This window comes from Alosa sapidissima, chromosome 16 (genome assembly GCF_018492685.1).
Source record: "Alosa sapidissima isolate fAloSap1 chromosome 16, fAloSap1.pri, whole genome shotgun sequence".
Lineage (NCBI taxonomy): Eukaryota > Metazoa > Chordata > Actinopteri > Clupeiformes > Clupeidae > Alosa > Alosa sapidissima.
This window is the reverse complement of record NC_055972.1, coordinates 10501644-10518026: the sequence shown is the minus strand read 5'-3', so window position 1 is coordinate 10518026 and position 16383 is coordinate 10501644. Positions and strand designations below refer to the sequence as shown.

General features: G+C 39.5%; 3 protein-coding genes across 4 annotated transcripts; all 3 read left to right on the top strand.

Moving 5' to 3' along the window:
* The first annotated feature begins 375 nt into the window (after positions 1 to 375).
* Positions 376 to 1280, top strand: LOC121685221 (mitoregulin-like). The gene is made up of 2 exons (XM_042065624.1): positions 376 to 667; positions 894 to 1280. Exon 1 carries the CDS (start codon positions 457 to 459, stop codon positions 625 to 627), a length of 171 nt encoding a protein of 56 aa, XP_041921558.1. The 5' UTR covers positions 376 to 456; the 3' UTR covers positions 628 to 667; positions 894 to 1280.
* A 2223-nt stretch (positions 1281 to 3503) lies between these two features.
* Positions 3504 to 10575, top strand: sirt1 (sirtuin 1). Its single transcript, XM_042066186.1, has 10 exons — positions 3504 to 3513; positions 3613 to 4065; positions 5222 to 5365; positions 5498 to 5736; positions 5883 to 6035; positions 7048 to 7195; positions 7367 to 7446; positions 7537 to 7723; positions 7872 to 8378; positions 8708 to 10575. The coding sequence occupies exons 1-10, from the start codon at positions 3504 to 3506 to the stop codon at positions 9088 to 9090; spliced, it is 2304 nt and encodes a 767-aa protein (XP_041922120.1). The 3' UTR covers positions 9091 to 10575.
* A 570-nt stretch (positions 10576 to 11145) lies between these two features.
* On the top strand, positions 11146 to 16295 carry cacul1 (CDK2 associated cullin domain 1). 2 transcript variants are annotated; one of them, XM_042065462.1, is made up of 9 exons: positions 11146 to 11558; positions 11776 to 11902; positions 12053 to 12155; positions 12269 to 12364; positions 12558 to 12660; positions 13191 to 13280; positions 13527 to 13665; positions 15122 to 15186; positions 15587 to 16295. In XM_042065462.1, the coding sequence occupies exons 1-8, from the start codon at positions 11240 to 11242 to the stop codon at positions 15159 to 15161; spliced, it is 1017 nt and encodes a 338-aa protein (XP_041921396.1). In that variant the 5' UTR covers positions 11146 to 11239; the 3' UTR covers positions 15162 to 15186; positions 15587 to 16295. The 2 variants fall into 2 exon arrangements, with proteins under 2 accessions (XP_041921396.1, XP_041921395.1); XM_042065461.1 differs by having other exon boundaries at positions 15122 to 16295.
* The last annotated feature ends 88 nt before the right edge of the window (positions 16296 to 16383 follow it).

The following is a 16383-nucleotide window of genomic DNA, read 5'->3' as shown; positions in this document are numbered from 1 at the left end:
CATGAGTAGCCCAATTCTGGTTGTCCCAAGAGAATTGGGCTCTGTGGAGAAATGCTGTAGTTGCTAGCCTCATTGCAAATGGAATCCCAAAATGCATTTAACTAATAACATACCATTGAACAAGTTATAAAACAGAAAAACAACAGCTTTGTAAAAATACATTACCATTGGCTTGTAATGTGAAAAAATGCATTGAAATGTGAAAAAAAAAAACACACATTGGACTGAAATTTCTGGGTAATATTACAAGCGCATTAACGCTTGATAAATACACCTCTTAGAATATGAAAAAAAAAAAACGTTTCAAATTTCCCACCGTACTTTTTGCACCACCAGAGGCTCTGTAGAATACCGATCACGTGACAGCAGCTCCATACGCATGGCCATCCCACAAACCCTGTCAAACTCACTTGACTACAGATCGCTTTGAGGTGATATTCATACACAGAGGTGAAAATGGCAGATGTGTCGGAGAGGACTTTACAAGTAGCCATAGCCATCTCGTTTGCAACAGGATTCCTTGCAGGATGGCAGGCCAATAGAATGCGGCGAAAGTTTTTGGATTGGCGTAAGAAAAGGCTTCAAGATAAACTGGCAGAGACGCAGAAAAAGCTGGACTTGGCATGATGTCGTGAAATGTTTAAGCGTACAATTCTGTCCATAATAGGTGAGTTGTAGGGTAATCTAATTTTTGTATGAAAGTAGTGCACAGTTGTCGTTCACTTTCTAAACATGTTTGCATAAATAATAACCTATGTTATGCAACAAAGTTATTATTACCAGTAGCCTAGGCCTGCCACATCTTGCTACATAGTTTCTGTGAATCTTTTGCTGTGGCATTTCATTTGCACGTTTGCTAAATTGTTGCACGTGTTGCACATATTTTTTAACAGCTCAGGTGTGAGGCTCCTGCCATTATGAAGACTTCTAAGCTCCTGGAACCACTGGTCTCCACCAGTTTATGAGGACTTTGACTGTGACTTTGACTTTGAATGGACTTTTCTACAAATGTCTTTTGTCCTTCCTCTCATCTATGCTGTTCAGTTAGGCCTACTGTCTGAGGCGAATTCCACAGCTTTCTTCTGATGAACTTCTGAACATATACAAGTGTTTCAAGATGTTACCACTATAAACAGTGTGAACATATAGGGTCTATTTTTTCATGCCACCCTACCAGGGATGGAAATAAATGCTCACATATTTAAAAGTTAAATTTCGCTTCTGCACCCTACAAACACCTTCCTATTTCAGCCTATGCAATAAATATTGTTTTATTATTATTGCATAAGCTTGTCTGTTTAAATGACAAGACCTCAAGCGTGATGTGCTGTGTCAGTAGGCTCAAGTAGACACGTGCAAAATTTATTTACTGACTGGTGCCATACATGCTTTAAAAAATGTAAAGCAATTTAAACCTAAAATAGGGAGTCATGTTTCACTGTTAATTGAGATTTTATGTTGCTTCAAGGTTCAAGAAGAATACTTGACACAAGTATCCCATTTAGTTTACCACTGACAGAGTTTAAAAAAAAAAAAAGAAAAAATCCAGGCAGTCCCTGCTGGCTACAAATGCTGAGAATCAGTGATCCATTTCTTATCCCCTGTATTTTCAGAACCAGCCTAAAATCCCAGCGGATTGCAATGAGAAGCTTTACCTGTTATGTGTCATTTATCATTGTCTGTAGTTTTGACAAACATGTGAACATGAACATGCAGAGGGTTTGTAGGTAGTGATGTGTTTACTTTTACTTGAGCTGTGTATTGGAACTGTATTTTCATTCGGTTTTATAAATCTTCAGTATAACTTTGGCGAACCAGAGCAATACAATCAAGATGAATGAAACACTGGACAAAATGTGTTGTTATTTTGTAGTTTTGTGTTAAATGGAAGAGATAGATTAGTGGCATAACTAACATGATCAGAATGTAGATGATATTTCAAAAGTAATATCTACTGACTCACTTTGCTGTATGGTTCCACCTCAGTCAGTCTGGAGAACTGTGGGGCATAGAAACCAAGCACAAACAAAGCTTCTCCCTCTGAGATTCATCCCCAGTATCAGACTGAAATGCCATATTTGAATTTGTAAACCCATGATTTGGGTACACTAACTCATCATGTACACTAACTCATCTCAACTTACCTACTCTCAAGTGGCTCAGGAAACTCTCGGTACCTTGTGCAACGTAGCAGCGCCTGCTACAGACACAGACTGTGATGAACATAATAACCACTCAGTCAGTACTGAGCCATTTAGATTCATTACAGCTAGGACAACAAACAGGGTAGTGTTAATCTGTCATGTTAGTCAAATGATAGAAGTTCACATTCACTGTGTCAAATACAGTCTTGAATTAGCCTACTCCAATTTATTCTAATCAATGTCAATGAAGCATATTCAGTTAGGCTAAAAACAGGAAATTGAACCTAATGAGCCCAGTAGGCAGACAAGCCATATCGATCCCATGACAAATTTCTGGTCCGTTTTGTGGAATGAAATAAAAGTAAATTGGTAGAACATGTACGATGTTGGATACCAGCCCTAATAAAAACAAGCCTGTACAAAATAAAAATAATTGTGTAAAATATGACAGCAATGATGAGAAGTTATGACCAGACCACACTGATAACAAGGCAAAACATGCAAATATTTTTTTATCCTAGGTTTCATTCATTGTTGTGTGGCATCTGCTTTTTTTAAAGCCCAAAATTCTGCACAATGTCTCATGTCATTGGTCGTGGGACACAGGAGAGACATTTTTCCATCTGAGAAAAATTTATTATTAGGTCAAATTCAAGACACATTTCCTCAATGGGTCCTCGTTGGTGGAATAAGTTGCCCAGTGCTCTCCGTTCCTCTGATAGTTTTGGGTCTTTCAAGAGGGGTCTAAAGATATCTGTTCAGCATACACTTAATTAATGAAGTCTTCTTATGAGTTATGGTTTGTCTTTTATGGTATTTGTTTATTATCATTAGGCTATTGATCGCTGATATTAAATTAACGTTACTGTTTATTATTGCTATTTTCCTTACTGTAGTCTTACCAACATTTTAAAACGGTTTACTGTTAATTTGTAACTTTGTATTATTTTTTTATTATTATTTGAAGTCGCTTTGGACAGAAAAAGTCCTTAATTTAAGATGAGATTTAAGACAATTTAAGAAAATTTACTTAAATTTTAAGAAAATTTTCTTAATCCATTGGCAAATAAATTTGCTTGTTTTTTATATCTTAATTTAAGAAGATTTTGACTTTTTTCAAGTCGAATAATCTTACAATAAAAAAGCCCAAAGTAAGTATCCTTATACTAAAAACAATACTAACTAGATTTTTTATCTTCATATAAGATAACACGTAGTAAAATTTCACTTTTTGCAGTGTAGGCCTAAGGCTGATAGCCTACAATCAGAGATTGCTCCTCAATATTTTTACAAGAGCAGGTTCAATTGCACTTTTTAGGGCTGTAGGACTATTCATTGCAAAGTTAATATATTGGTGAAATGGCGAATGGTTAGTAAAAATATTGATAAATTAGACTAGCCTTTGTTTTTAATTGTTTTATGGCCCTTCGGTTTCATTGTAGGGACGGACTGCCTAATTCGTGAGCAGTCGGGACACTAGCGGTGAGCAAAAGAAAGTCACATGCGCCATTTAAATATCCCAGCTGTCGAGTCGAGCACGGAAGAATTTTTACAGCGCTGGGCCATTACAGCGGCTCGGTAGAGTTGAAGATGGCGGACGGAGAGAATATTCTTGTTGGTGCTAAAACCAGAACATCTGAATCAGATGAACCTGTTTTGAAAAAACCTAGGATGAGTATGTCTGTTGGCTGTGGACTTAAAATTGTTGAGAAAGATCCAGGAATTTGCGGACCAGAGACCGGAGAGAATTGGGCGGCGGCGACTTCAGCGCGGTCTGTCGAGGAGGTTGAGCCGGCGATGGCGGTGGGACAGGCCACAGCAACACTAGGCGGAGACAATGGACTGTTAGTCCCGCAGCCCGGTGAAAATATTTTACCCATTGAGAGGACCTCGGTGTCTGGGCAAGACGAGGAACTCGCAGGTACTCTACGTTTACAAGTTAGCAAGCGCTCCATGTTTTGGCGGACTTGGGCCATTTCCATGATGCACTAACATTAAATGGCAAGCAAGCTAGCTATCCAGACAGCTTCCTTCCGAAAAATGCTGGCTTGCTTGCCAATAGATAGCTAGCTATTTGTAACACACTACTCTAATAGCTCAGTGGCCATCAGTAATGTGATTTTTCCCCCCCTTCCTGTTGTGATGTTGATGGTGTAGCCTCATAGCTAGCTCTTATTAGCCGAATTCGCCTCAAGCGTTTGGTTTTGAACAGTACTTGCTCTTAACGTCAGACACCAACTTGTAAGTTAATTCAAGTAAGTCTGTCGTTACCACAAAGCAGTAATAAGCAGTTCGTCCATTTAGTGGCTAGTTTAGGATTTAACACACACAGCTAGCTAGTAGCATGCAATTCAACCATAGATAACGTTAGTTGAAGCAAACGCAAATGTTACTGGCTAGCTAAGTTATATCAAAATAACGTGAAGGCTACGTTACAACAGTCTGTTGGCACTGCACAGAGGGGCAACAATTAAAGTTGGCTGAATAACCAGTTAAGTTAGCTGAACGACAGTCCAAAATAACGGATTAAATTTGTGTAGGTAATGCATTTACACTATAAAGCAGTTCTTCTGACTTTCTAGTGTGAACTTGCCTCAATGTCTGTGCTGAATAACATTAAAGCTGTAAGATACCTTAACCTACCTGTCTTAGCTTATTGGTTTTAAGTAGCTAATGTCGGTATATTACAAACTTTTAGAGCAGTTAACGTAAAGATGCCTTATGCTTGAAACCCGAAAGGTGACTATTTTAGCGAAATTTCCACCATCAATTACATGCATGAATAGTCAATCTGTCTCATGAGGTGAAATGATGCTCAAATCATTAAAATTGGTTGTCATGCAGGCTCCTTTTGTTTTTTTCAGATGGCATTTTTCTTAAATTGAATAGTACAGAATACCGTTATGATTGGCTTGCTTTTTTGAAATGCAGCTTTATTTTATACCCCCTAAAGTTGTAGCTTACTCCTCTGTGATCCAAGCTAGTTGCACACATTCCTAATTGCAAAATGAAAAGTTATCCAATTTGGGAATGCATTTATAATTTCAAGTTTTTTTTTATTTCTTGTTTGTCAACAGAGTGTGGTGATCCTGAAAGTGTGGTCCCTCTGAATGGCTTCGATTCCCCAGACTGTGGTAATGAAGATGATGATGATGATGAGGATGATGATGATCGATCATCTCACGCAAGTTCCAGTGACTGGACCCCCAGACCTCAGATAGGTATGAAGGAAGGCTGTAGACCTCCACACACATCAGTGCATCTTCTGCTTTTCACCATAGGGGAAATAAGTAAATGATCTGTACCAAAATGGTACAGTGCAATGCCTAATGTCATTATCATGTTTTCAACAGGCTCGTACAGTTTCATTCAGCAACACATCATGATGGAGACAGACCCTCGAACCATCCTAAGAGATTTGCTTCCTGATACGGTACTCCCACCTGATCTGGATGATATGACATTGTGGCAAATTATCATCAACATCTCCGAGCCACCTAAAAGAAAGAAGAGGAAAGATATCAATACACTAGACGACGTTGTCAGATTGCTCCAAGAAAGCAAGAAGGTCCTCGTCCTAACTGGTGCCGGGGTAAGTTCCTGATTTTAATTGGGTAAAGCAAGTATCTTTGCTTACAGGCAAATACATTAACAGTTTTTGTGTGTGTGAGGTTAGTTACCAGTGTCGTAATGAATGATTAGATGATTCATTTCTGCTTGTGCGTGTTTTCCCCCAAGGTATCTGTTTCTTGTGGTATACCTGATTTCCGATCTCGGGATGGTATATATGCTAGACTTGCAATAGATTTTCCAGATCTTCCAGACCCTCAAGCAATGTTTGACATAGAGTACTTCAGACGTGACCCAAGGCCTTTCTTCAAGTTTGCCAAGGTATGTTGATTGTGATAAAGAGCATTTACGTTATGTGTTGATGTTTTCTGTCTAAAACGACTGAGATGCTGGTTTGTGGGGAGGTTTTCTGCCAGTGGAGCTGAAATGTAACTGAAGTAGTTACACGGTGGTTCTGGCAAATTGTCCATAAAGGTGTAGGTTTTTGAACATTCTAAGTTCCGCAACAATTGAAGGTTCTAAAATTCTATGTTGAATTCAATGAACCCAGATATTCTTTAGAACGTTCATTTCCCAACATTCCCGTCACACCGGTGTGACGGTACTCCTTTAAGGGTTAATATTTCCATAGAAGTTCTGAAACGGCTTGGGGAAATAGCTTGCTACTTGAGGAATCATGATGTTACAAAATGGTGTAATGGGATATGGCCGGCTAAGACACTCACATAGCTGCCTACATTTTCATGAACTTGCGAAACAGGTAGATACACATGTTACCAGGATGGTTGGGTTTATTTCTTACTTTGTTTGTTTCTATTGTGTAAGTTAAGTTATTCAACCAACTGAAAATTATTTTATTACCCTAGGTGGGCATTCACGTTTTATCTCTCCACGTCTATCTCTCCTGATTTTGACTGCTCGCTAGAGTCACCTTCTGGTCAAAAGTGCTTACTGCGAGCAAGGCCTAGTGGCTTGTGACAGCACAGCATTGTATCCAGTCTAACAGTGTGTTAAAGTGATGCTATGTCAGTTGAAGAGATTCTTGCATTTTTGTTTCTTTTCAATAAATATGTTTGCAGTTGAATTGATAGCTTCAGTAGTAGCACTGTTTTGGTTCCGAGGGCAAAATCATTGTTGTTTTCAGGGACTCAAACCCTTGAATTCAGCATGTCCAGGTTCTTGGCATCTTGGTTGAGATACACAGGACTAATTTTATAGTGTACACAATGGCTGAAGTTGTAATGAAGCTTACATAGGATTGAAGTTGTAATGTGTACAGTATGCTGATATTACTTGTTCTCATGCGTCATGACTTCTGACTTTGATTTGTCAGGAAATCTACCCTGGACAGTTCCAGCCGTCTCCATGTCATAAATTCATCGCTATGCTAGACCAGCAGGAGAAGCTTTTACGGAACTACACACAGAACATTGACACCCTAGAACAGGCCGCAGGGGTACAAAGAATCATCCAGTGTCATGGTATGCTACCATTTATAGCAAGCTCCATGAATTAGGTCTTGCTGCTCTATAGACCATTACAGCACCACTATTAAAATATCCATCATAGATAGGCTGTCTTGCCATAGCTTTTTAAAAAGGAACTGATGTTACATGTGCTCCCTTTTTTTTTTTAAATTTTTTTGGTGACAGGTTCCTTTGCCACAGCCTCCTGCCTCATCTGCAGATACAAAGTTGACTGTGAAATCATCTCTGAAGATGTGCTCAACCAGGTGTTTTTTTTGATGCATCCATTTTCTGTGGAATGTCTGTACAACACTTGACAGATTTCGGTGAGACTGACGTAATATAACGTGTTTTAGGTTGTTCCTCGCTGTCCAAGGTGTCCACCTGATATCCCTCTCGCAATCATGAAACCAGACATTGTTTTCTTCGGCGAGAACCTTCCAGAGTTTTTTCACAGGGCAATGAAGCAAGACAAGGATGAGGTGGACCTTCTCATTGTCATTGGGTCTTCTTTAAAAGTGCGGCCCGTGGCACTTATACCAAGTATGTTTTCACAACAGTTCCCGCTTTCACAGTATGCTATAAACAGAATAAATGACTGATGATGCATTGATTTGAATTGAAACTTGTTTTATTGACACTTGATTGAGTCTTGATTGAGATTTGATTGGCTGACCTTTTTTGTTGATAGGTTCCATCCCACATGAAGTGCCTCAGGTCTTGATTAATCGGGAGCAGCTGCCGCACCTCAACTTTGATGTGGAGCTCCTGGGTGACTGCGACGTCATCGTGAACGAGCTGTGCCACCGGCTGGGCGGCGACTTCTCCAAGCTCTGCTACACGCCCTCCCGACTCACCGAGATCACTGAGAAACCCCCACGGCCGACCCCTACGCAGCCTGAGCCGGCCGCACAGAGCGAGGGCGCCGTTGCAGACGCCAACGTCCAGCCCATCGTGGAGCCCGCGCACACGCCCGCAGACGAGACGGGCACACGGACGGACACAACAGGGACGGCAGACAAAGTCACAGAACACTGTCCAAACGCACAGTCCCCCAGTGTAGAGGGGACAAAGACGTCAGACACAAAAGACTCAGAAGACGCACAAAAAGACGAGGCCTTAGCAGCAAAAGACACCGCTCGTCGACGATGCTGGCTGAACAGACTCTGTCGTAGTCCAATCAGCAAACGCCTTGAGAGTAAGACATCTGCTAAATTGATAGTGCTACAATGAGCTGTGGACCAAATACATTTTGGAGTTGTGTTACACAGATAACAATGAAACTACTGAGACTGTAAGAATCAGTAGTGGTAGTTATACTGTACATTGATAAAACAGAGGTGTGAGAATAGACCAGTTTTTCTTATGTGAGCAGGAAAGTTAAAAAAAGATTCAGTAAAGTCTTCCACACATGGCTTTTGTGCTAATTTTCCAGAGAAATGACTTCATCAGAAAGCCATGTGGAATTAATATTGATTCAAGCAACCATGCACTTGTATTTACCTTCAAACATTTGTTTGTTGACAGGCTCTCAGTACTTATTCCAAGCACCAAATCACTACATCTTCCACGGAGCCGAAGTGTACTCAAACTCGGAGGACGAGACGTCCAGCTCGTGCGACAGCGAGGACTCCTGCTGCAGCGACGAGGGAGAGGAGGAAGAGGACGAGAGGGAGGAGGAGTGCGAGAGGGAAGAGGAGGGTGATGCAGGGAGCGCACACATAACAGTACAGGAGGAGGAGGAGGAGGAGAAAGAGGAGGAGGAGAAGAAGGAGGAGGAGAAGCAGGAGCAGAAGAGGAACAGCCTTAGAGACACACTGCCAGAGAATCAAAACCACGAGAGCACCACACCGAGCTCTCCAACAAACAGTACTGCAGCTGTGAATGTCCCAGACACCACAGACCTTTAACAACACAAAACTGAGTCACTCTTTTCTCAACTACATGTCCACAAGCACTAGCAAGTCTTTATTGTACTGAAGTACATTTTATATATATATATTTTTTGTACCCAATCCCTGCCACCCCCAACCCCGCATCTTCATGTTGTTGTTTTTCCGTCTGTTAAGATTGCACAGATTCTACTGTGCATATTCACACTTGGGGTGGGCCGTAATGCAATCTTAGGTAGATGCATGCAAGTTTGCATTCAACATCAAAAAGGAATGGTGAGAGAGTATATGAAAGTAGGGGAGTGGGGTATCCACAACTTAAATGAAAAATATGGAACTTTTTGAATGGTGAAGTCACTCCTTTAACTTATTTTATTTGTTTATCTCTCTGTGGTTGTAAGGCAGTTGTGTTTCATGGGGTACTTCTTGGCGATGAATAGTGTAATTTGAACTGGCCATTCACATAGACATGGGATGACTAAAGGGAACATATAGGTAGACCAAAGAACATTTTATTTCCACTTCTACAAGAAATGTTTTCATTAAACCCTCCAAAGCGCTTGGTCTTTGAATTTCAAAGATTTTGAAGCAAAACAGGTGGCATTGTGTTTGACATTTGGCAGCTACTTTTTACAGTTGATGTGTCAGTGATGTTCCTTTTTTTCTTTTGGGAAACAAATCCTGTTCAATCCAGACAGCCAGCAAGCAGTTGGCAGTGTTATTTTTTATGTCCATTTTTTTTGGTTAAGGAAAGTGTACGTAACCATGAGAAGCCTTATCATATGTAATAAGCTGTCCAATAGCCATGATGCACTTTGGTTTCAAATGAATCTTCACATGAAAAATGTAGTGTTCTCAACAAAAGAAACTACAGTGAACAAATCCATTTATCCATTAACCTAAAAACTGCCACCAACAATGTGATGTGACAGCTGATTTATATGGTCCACAGAAGATTGAATGGTCCAGTCCCTACTAAAGCCTTTTGTATTACAATTGTGAATGCCTTTTACTTTATTTGTACAAATTGTAATAGGTTGAATTCTGGATTTCAAACGAAATCAACCTACCATTTTCACATTCTGAAGACACCACCTCCACTGAAAATTCATAAGCATGTGTATGGCAAAAGCACAAGGTTGTAATGCAGACATGTTGAGGTTGTAAAGAACATTGTTAGGGTGTTTTATGAATTGCTAATTTATATGTTTATATGTTGATGAGACACGTGAAATCATGTTTACCACTGCAGGGATCATTAATTTGGTATAGGGTGTGGTAGTTATGGTAAGTAGTAGCCTAAGTTCTTTGGTGTATAATCCACTTGCAAACCAGATGATGGATGTCCATAACTTTTTTCCATTACTTTTTTTTTCTTCAGAACAATACAGGATACATTTTATATTTGAAATAAAGCCTTTATGAACATGACTATAAACTCCAACCAGCAAGCCATATGATTGTCAATTTTGACCTCAAAGAATAAAAACATTTATTAGTGCACTCTTCATTTTTTTTATGTTCCCATGCCGTATGTGTTTGACCTGAAGATATTTTCTGTCAGCGGCCTTTTTCTTTTTTTTATTATCTCTGCTTCAATATGTTTGTATTCTGTGTTGTGTATGACTTCTTTGTCCTGTCAAACTCAAAAGGTTGTTCTTGCAGGGCTTGTTATTTGCAGACCTTTTGAAATTCTTTATCTGACCAGATTGTCCTCTCTCAACACGTGTTAGGCTGCCGTTGTGTCGGTTCGGAGGATATGTTAATGCATTTATTTCTGAAAAATAAAAAGAATATTGATACACCTCCAAACACTTGTGGTGGCATGAAGAGAGAAAAAAATATCCTTAAATCTATAGTGACATAGTTCTACCAAGCATGTACAATACGGATATATACAAACTCCCTCTAAACAGAATGTTTTAGGAGGAGAACGTAATTATAAGAAAAACATAATTTGTTTTTACAACACAACGTCGTAAGAAAAACACCTGTCTACTACATGTGTGGGACAAAATACTACAATTCCCAAGCACCCGTTTTCCGGAAACGAATGCTGCAAAGTGTCGCAAACTCACGGTTGACTGTAGCAGGGAAGTCGCTGTGTAAATAGGGAATTGTGATCTCTAGCAGTTTTAGAAACATAATTCAATGCCTATTTCGCTACATGACGACGACAGTTAAATACAGCATGGAGGAAATGGAAGAAGGCCGTTTAGATGACCACAATCACAACTATCGTGATGGCCCAAGAGATGCTCACACCTTCATGAGAGCACAACTGTCAAATGAAGCCCAACTTTTCTGCTCGCCCATGATTAGCACAGAACCAACAGGATCTTGCGGTGGGATATCGTCCAGACGAGAACTACGATACATGGATTCGGATTCTAGTAGCATCAGCAGCGAAACCAGCGACACAGACAGTCCCAGTGCCTCGGCGTCTACGCCTGGAAAACTAACCCTCAACTCGGCTACAAAGTTTTGTAAGTGGGATCTATGCGCCAGAACGTTTGCTGATTTTGGTCATGGCCTGACATAGCTATGGGCATATTTATGTTGCTAGCTCTGATTCTTTCTCCTGTCTCAGTTGGCATCTTTTTTCCCCGCTGCAAATAAGATCAGATCTCACAATTAGCATCACCCCACTTAATCTGCTTAGCCTACCGATCACTCAAGGTGTCCCCTTTTGTTTTGATATAGTAATGAACTCGATGACTGTAGAGGATTACAAGAATATCTACTGGCCCAAGCTGGAGAACGCAATTGAGCACTTGCTGACCCAGAGCCCCTCCGACCACAATTCCATATCCTATGAACAGATATACAGGTAAAACTCATTTGGTCATTGTCACATTAGTAAAGGGCTCCACTAATTCAGCTGTGTAGCTACCAGTTCACGGAAAAACAGCACATTTGGTCTTTGGGATATGCATTTATTTGATTTATTAACATTTCCACATGTTGTATTTCCCCCTAGCCATGTCTATAAATGTGTTTGTCAGCAACACTCAGAACTACTCTACAATGATTTGGTATGGAAAATTTCCAGTCACTTAGACCAGGTTTCTGCTCAGCTCTTGGTAAGGACACTAACAAAAAATACATTTTTAGTCAAATGCATAGTATTGCAGAGAATTACTGAAATGGCATGGCATTTTGTATTTATTTATTTATTTTTATTTATTTATTGCAGGGCAGTCTACCTGATGGGTTCATAGAACACTTTAACCTTGTCCTCTCTCAGTACACAGCGGCTCTGCAATGCATCGTTCCTGTGTTCATCTACATGGTGACTCTCTTGACCTCATTCTCATATTCTGTAATGTGTCTGTGTTATTGGTATTAATGTGTTTGATGACAAATGGGGAAGACGTTGGCACAAACAAACCTCTCAAAAGTTTATTACTTAATGTTACAATTTGCATTTTTTCACACTCAGTAAATTTCTGTTGTGTCATCTTGTTATCTTTCATGGCATCTAGAACAAGTTTTACATTGAAAGAAAGCTAAACCAGGACCTAAGGGATATCCTTATGAAGCTTTTCTCTGATCATGTTGCAGAAAAACATGTGAACACAATAATACGTGAGTGTGTGGTGCCTTCATTTTTTTTTCTAACTGTGTTTTCCTGTTGTGCTTAGGACCATTCCAGCAGTCACAATTAGTGCATTTGGCAGCATTTGGTTTATGAGTCATGGATATGGTTACTGCTTATGTTTGTATGACAAGCTCAAATGCATGCAGAACTGTGAGTGGAGTCACTTTTCTAAATGTTGTGTTTTCTCTGGTATAATGCCATTGTCACACACACACACAAACAAACAAACAAACAAACACAGAGACTTACACACAGGCAAGAACATGTAGGCATGAGGTAACTCAACAGCCATATTGAAGCCATTTGAAAAGCAATATCTATGAAATCTATTTGAGAGTGATTGTATTGGAGATTGCCAGATCATCTAGTGAAAGCGTCGTTCAGAAAAAGGAAATAATAACTGCATGAGTAACAAGTCAGGCATGTATTTCTTATATCAAGTTGTATTGCTTATGTGAATAGTTCCTACATCCATTATTATACTGTATCTTCATTAATGTGTTGCTTTTGTCATTAGCTCTTCTCCAAAAAGCCCATTCCATGCCTTTTCAAGTCAAGCCATCAACAATGGCTAATGTTGTGAAAGGTCTCTATGCCCTTCGACCAGGTGAGTGCCTGCAAGAGACTTTGTACTTTTAAAGTGCTCATAGTATTGTATACTTGGTTCTGTGATATGCTATCAACGGTATTCTGTCTACTCTATAATTAATAGAATTGAAAATGTGTGACTTTTGTTGTATATAATGTTACTAATCTTATTTGATTTTCTATGTATTCTTAAAAGACTGTATCAGTTGTAGTGTAAGGATGATGGTATCTTATGTGATATTAAAGCCTTGCTATTCCTCTGTAGAATGGTCCAATCTCGCCCCAGCTCTTTTTTCCCAATTCATTCCTCAAATCCATCCTCCGACTATGGAATCACAGCTTTCCGATTATGCTGCCCAAGACCAGAAGTTGCAGATGGAACTCTCTCTTAATGGGTTCTCCAGGTATGGAACAGACTGCAATTTTATCACCATGCTTGTAAATAGCACCTCTGTTGTTTAACATGTCAGTGTAGCAGTCATCAGAACCTTTACTATTAACACTTCTAGAGGAGGCTGTCATGTGTTGTGTGTTAAACTACAATAAAAAGGAAAGAGTAGTTCATAAAATTATATAATGATTGGCCATTATATTAGCAAATTTGAAACAAAATAAGGGAAGCAATCCATCTGAGGGTGTACTTTCTGGTACTCCTCTGAAGCCAAGGGACTCAGCCGCCAAGAGATAGATGCTCAGTCTGGTCAGACATGGGTTAAACTGTGGTTAAATTACATAACTTTAACCCTAATTTTAGCCCTGATTTGCAATCCAAGATCGTCTTCTTGAATCTGTCAGCTTTTGCTCATCAGAGGTCTCAGAGGTTTCACATTATCAGGTAATCTGTGATGGTCAAAAAAGTCCACTTCATTGTCAAAGCCAGGAGTATTTCAGACATTTGAAAGTTTTCATTTTAAAATTGGGCAGTGTGCCACAGGAGTCGCTATGAAAACGAGACCTAAGGGTCTACAAGTGTGTGAGTCATTTTGTTGTTTTGTTGTTTTGTTGTTTTTCATTGTGGATTAACATGAAGAGTATCCAAATTTCAATTTTGTTGGCCGGAAGGGGTAAGAGTCAGATGACTGAGAGAATCTGCAGATGAAGGCAAGACTGAAACTAAACCACATAGAGGTTTAGGAGGAAGAACATTAGTCTGTGCCTGACAAGATGTCTGTTGTGACTCATGAAGCTGGTTGCCACATGCTGCAAGGAAATGCAAGTTAAAAAGTCCTGACCGCAGAAGTTTCTAAAGGGCAAGCAATGTCTTGTAGGAAACCCCAACAGTAATGCTAGCATGATTGGCTGCCTCTGATTAGTGTGGGCAAACTGAAGGAAACCATTAGGTCTGTTAAAACCATAGACTCATAACTTTAGATGAGGGTGGGTGGCTGGATGAATGGGCGGTTAGCAGGACCATTCCCTTGGATAGACTTGAACAAGAGTCTTGGTGGTTCTGAAAGCTCTTTAGAGGACTTCAGGGGGCGCTGAGAGGCTGGAAGTAGATAGGCCGGGGAAGAGTGGTGCTCATAACAGTCTACAGGCCTTTGATTCCATCACTTCTACGGTATATGTTCAGTTTGGCGTGGATTCACCTGAATACTTTCAATTCATCTAAGTTGCACACTGAAGACACTCATTAAACCTATTTGAAAGAACAGCAAAGCTGTTTTGTATCAACTGGTAGGAGGAAGGGAAGGACTGACATGAAATGTGCAGTTGTAATTACATTAGAATTGTCTGAATTTTGTAATATAAACACAACAGCATTGGAATTGGATGAATACTTTCTGAATACACTGTAGCCCTAATTTCACTCGAAATCTCCTGAAGTTGGTTGATGTTTATTTATTTGCCGTTCCACAGGGGGGACCAGTCACGCAAAAGAGCAAGTGAAGAATCGTAGCAGTTCACACTACATCGATGTAATCGTAAGAGTTGTTGAAGCACACTGGTCACCCTCTCTCCACAGGCACTGCCTCTGCATCCCCTGGCTCACATGTGTTATGTATGACCATCCTTTAGATAGCCCCTAGTGTCAGCTTTATTTGACGAAAGCCCACTCTCCATAGCTGTGAGTTCTTCTCAGGATTGTTTATCTGATGTCTCTTACACAAGAAAACTGGATGATTTTGTATGATTTGATGATTATTTGTATGATTTGCCATTTCAACAACAACAAAAAAAAGTTTGTCCAGATGTTGACGAAAGGCGTGCCTTTTTGTATAATTCTGTATACGCCAAAACAAATTCTTGTATAATTTATGAATTCCCTGCATCATGGTAATATTTGTTTTGTGCGTACTTGTTTTTTTTTTTACACTACCACAGAGTGCATTACCGAGAGGTCTGGGAAAGCAGTATGCAAGATGTCAAACACAGTTCTAGTGTCAGTAACTTTGTAGTGATCTTCAACATGTTTTGTGGCTTGGTATGAAGAAATCATGGTTCCTCATGATAGACCTAAATGAGTTGGAAGGTAAAGTGACTTAATCAGCAGATAGCAAGTCTGGCTGGAGTTTATATGCATCTTCATCCACTGTTTTGTTTTACATGTCCTTCATTAAAGCATTCAGAATGTAATTCTCTGTGATATCAGGAAATGTGACCGACATTAGTGTCATAATTCAGTTCATAAAAGCTCTTAAAATGTCTTTGCATGCCACACGTGAAAGTTTGATTACACGGTATGCAACATTATAAGCTAACAGGGATTTGAACAAGTTTTGAAAATCTTGACATGATATCCATTATGAGGTGTTGTGTATTGATCATTTATGGGGGAAATTATATTTTTATTATATTCATTCATTTGTCTTAACATTTGGGTTGCCAAAATATATCTTTTTTTTTTTGCTTTTTTTTTTTGTGTTTGTGTTTAACACCCTCAGTCAGTTCAGGTATTTGCACTGTTTTAGGTGTAATCCAATGCCAAAGTACTGTTAATCATTATTTCCTGTGTAGAATGTTGTGGACTCACCCATGTTCTAATCATGTATAGTTTGACTACTTCTTTCAATTAAACACACTTGAAAATTCACATGTTTGTTTAATATGCATCCTATTTATGCAACAGCTTTTAATGAAAAGTTCTGATATATTATTCTAAAGTTCTAATATATTAATCT

Coding starts and splice junctions, on each gene's coding strand:
- cacul1 (XM_042065462.1), top strand. CDS start 11,240: ATGACGACGACAGTTAAATACAGCATGGAGGAAATGGAAGAAGGCCGT. Junction 12,365..12,557: donor TTCCTGTGTTCATCTACATG/GTGACTCTCTTG, acceptor CATGGCATCTAG/AACAAGTTTTACATTGAAAG. Junction 12,661..13,190: donor ACATGTGAACACAATAATAC/GTGAGTGTGTGG, acceptor TTTTGTCATTAG/CTCTTCTCCAAAAAGCCCAT.
- LOC121685221 (XM_042065624.1), top strand. CDS start 457: ATGGCAGATGTGTCGGAGAGGACTTTACAAGTAGCCATAGCCATCTCG.
- sirt1 (XM_042066186.1), top strand. Junction 4,066..5,221: donor GCAAGACGAGGAACTCGCAG/GTACTCTACGTT, acceptor GTTTGTCAACAG/AGTGTGGTGATCCTGAAAGT. Junction 5,366..5,497: donor GACCCCCAGACCTCAGATAG/GTATGAAGGAAG, acceptor TGTTTTCAACAG/GCTCGTACAGTTTCATTCAG.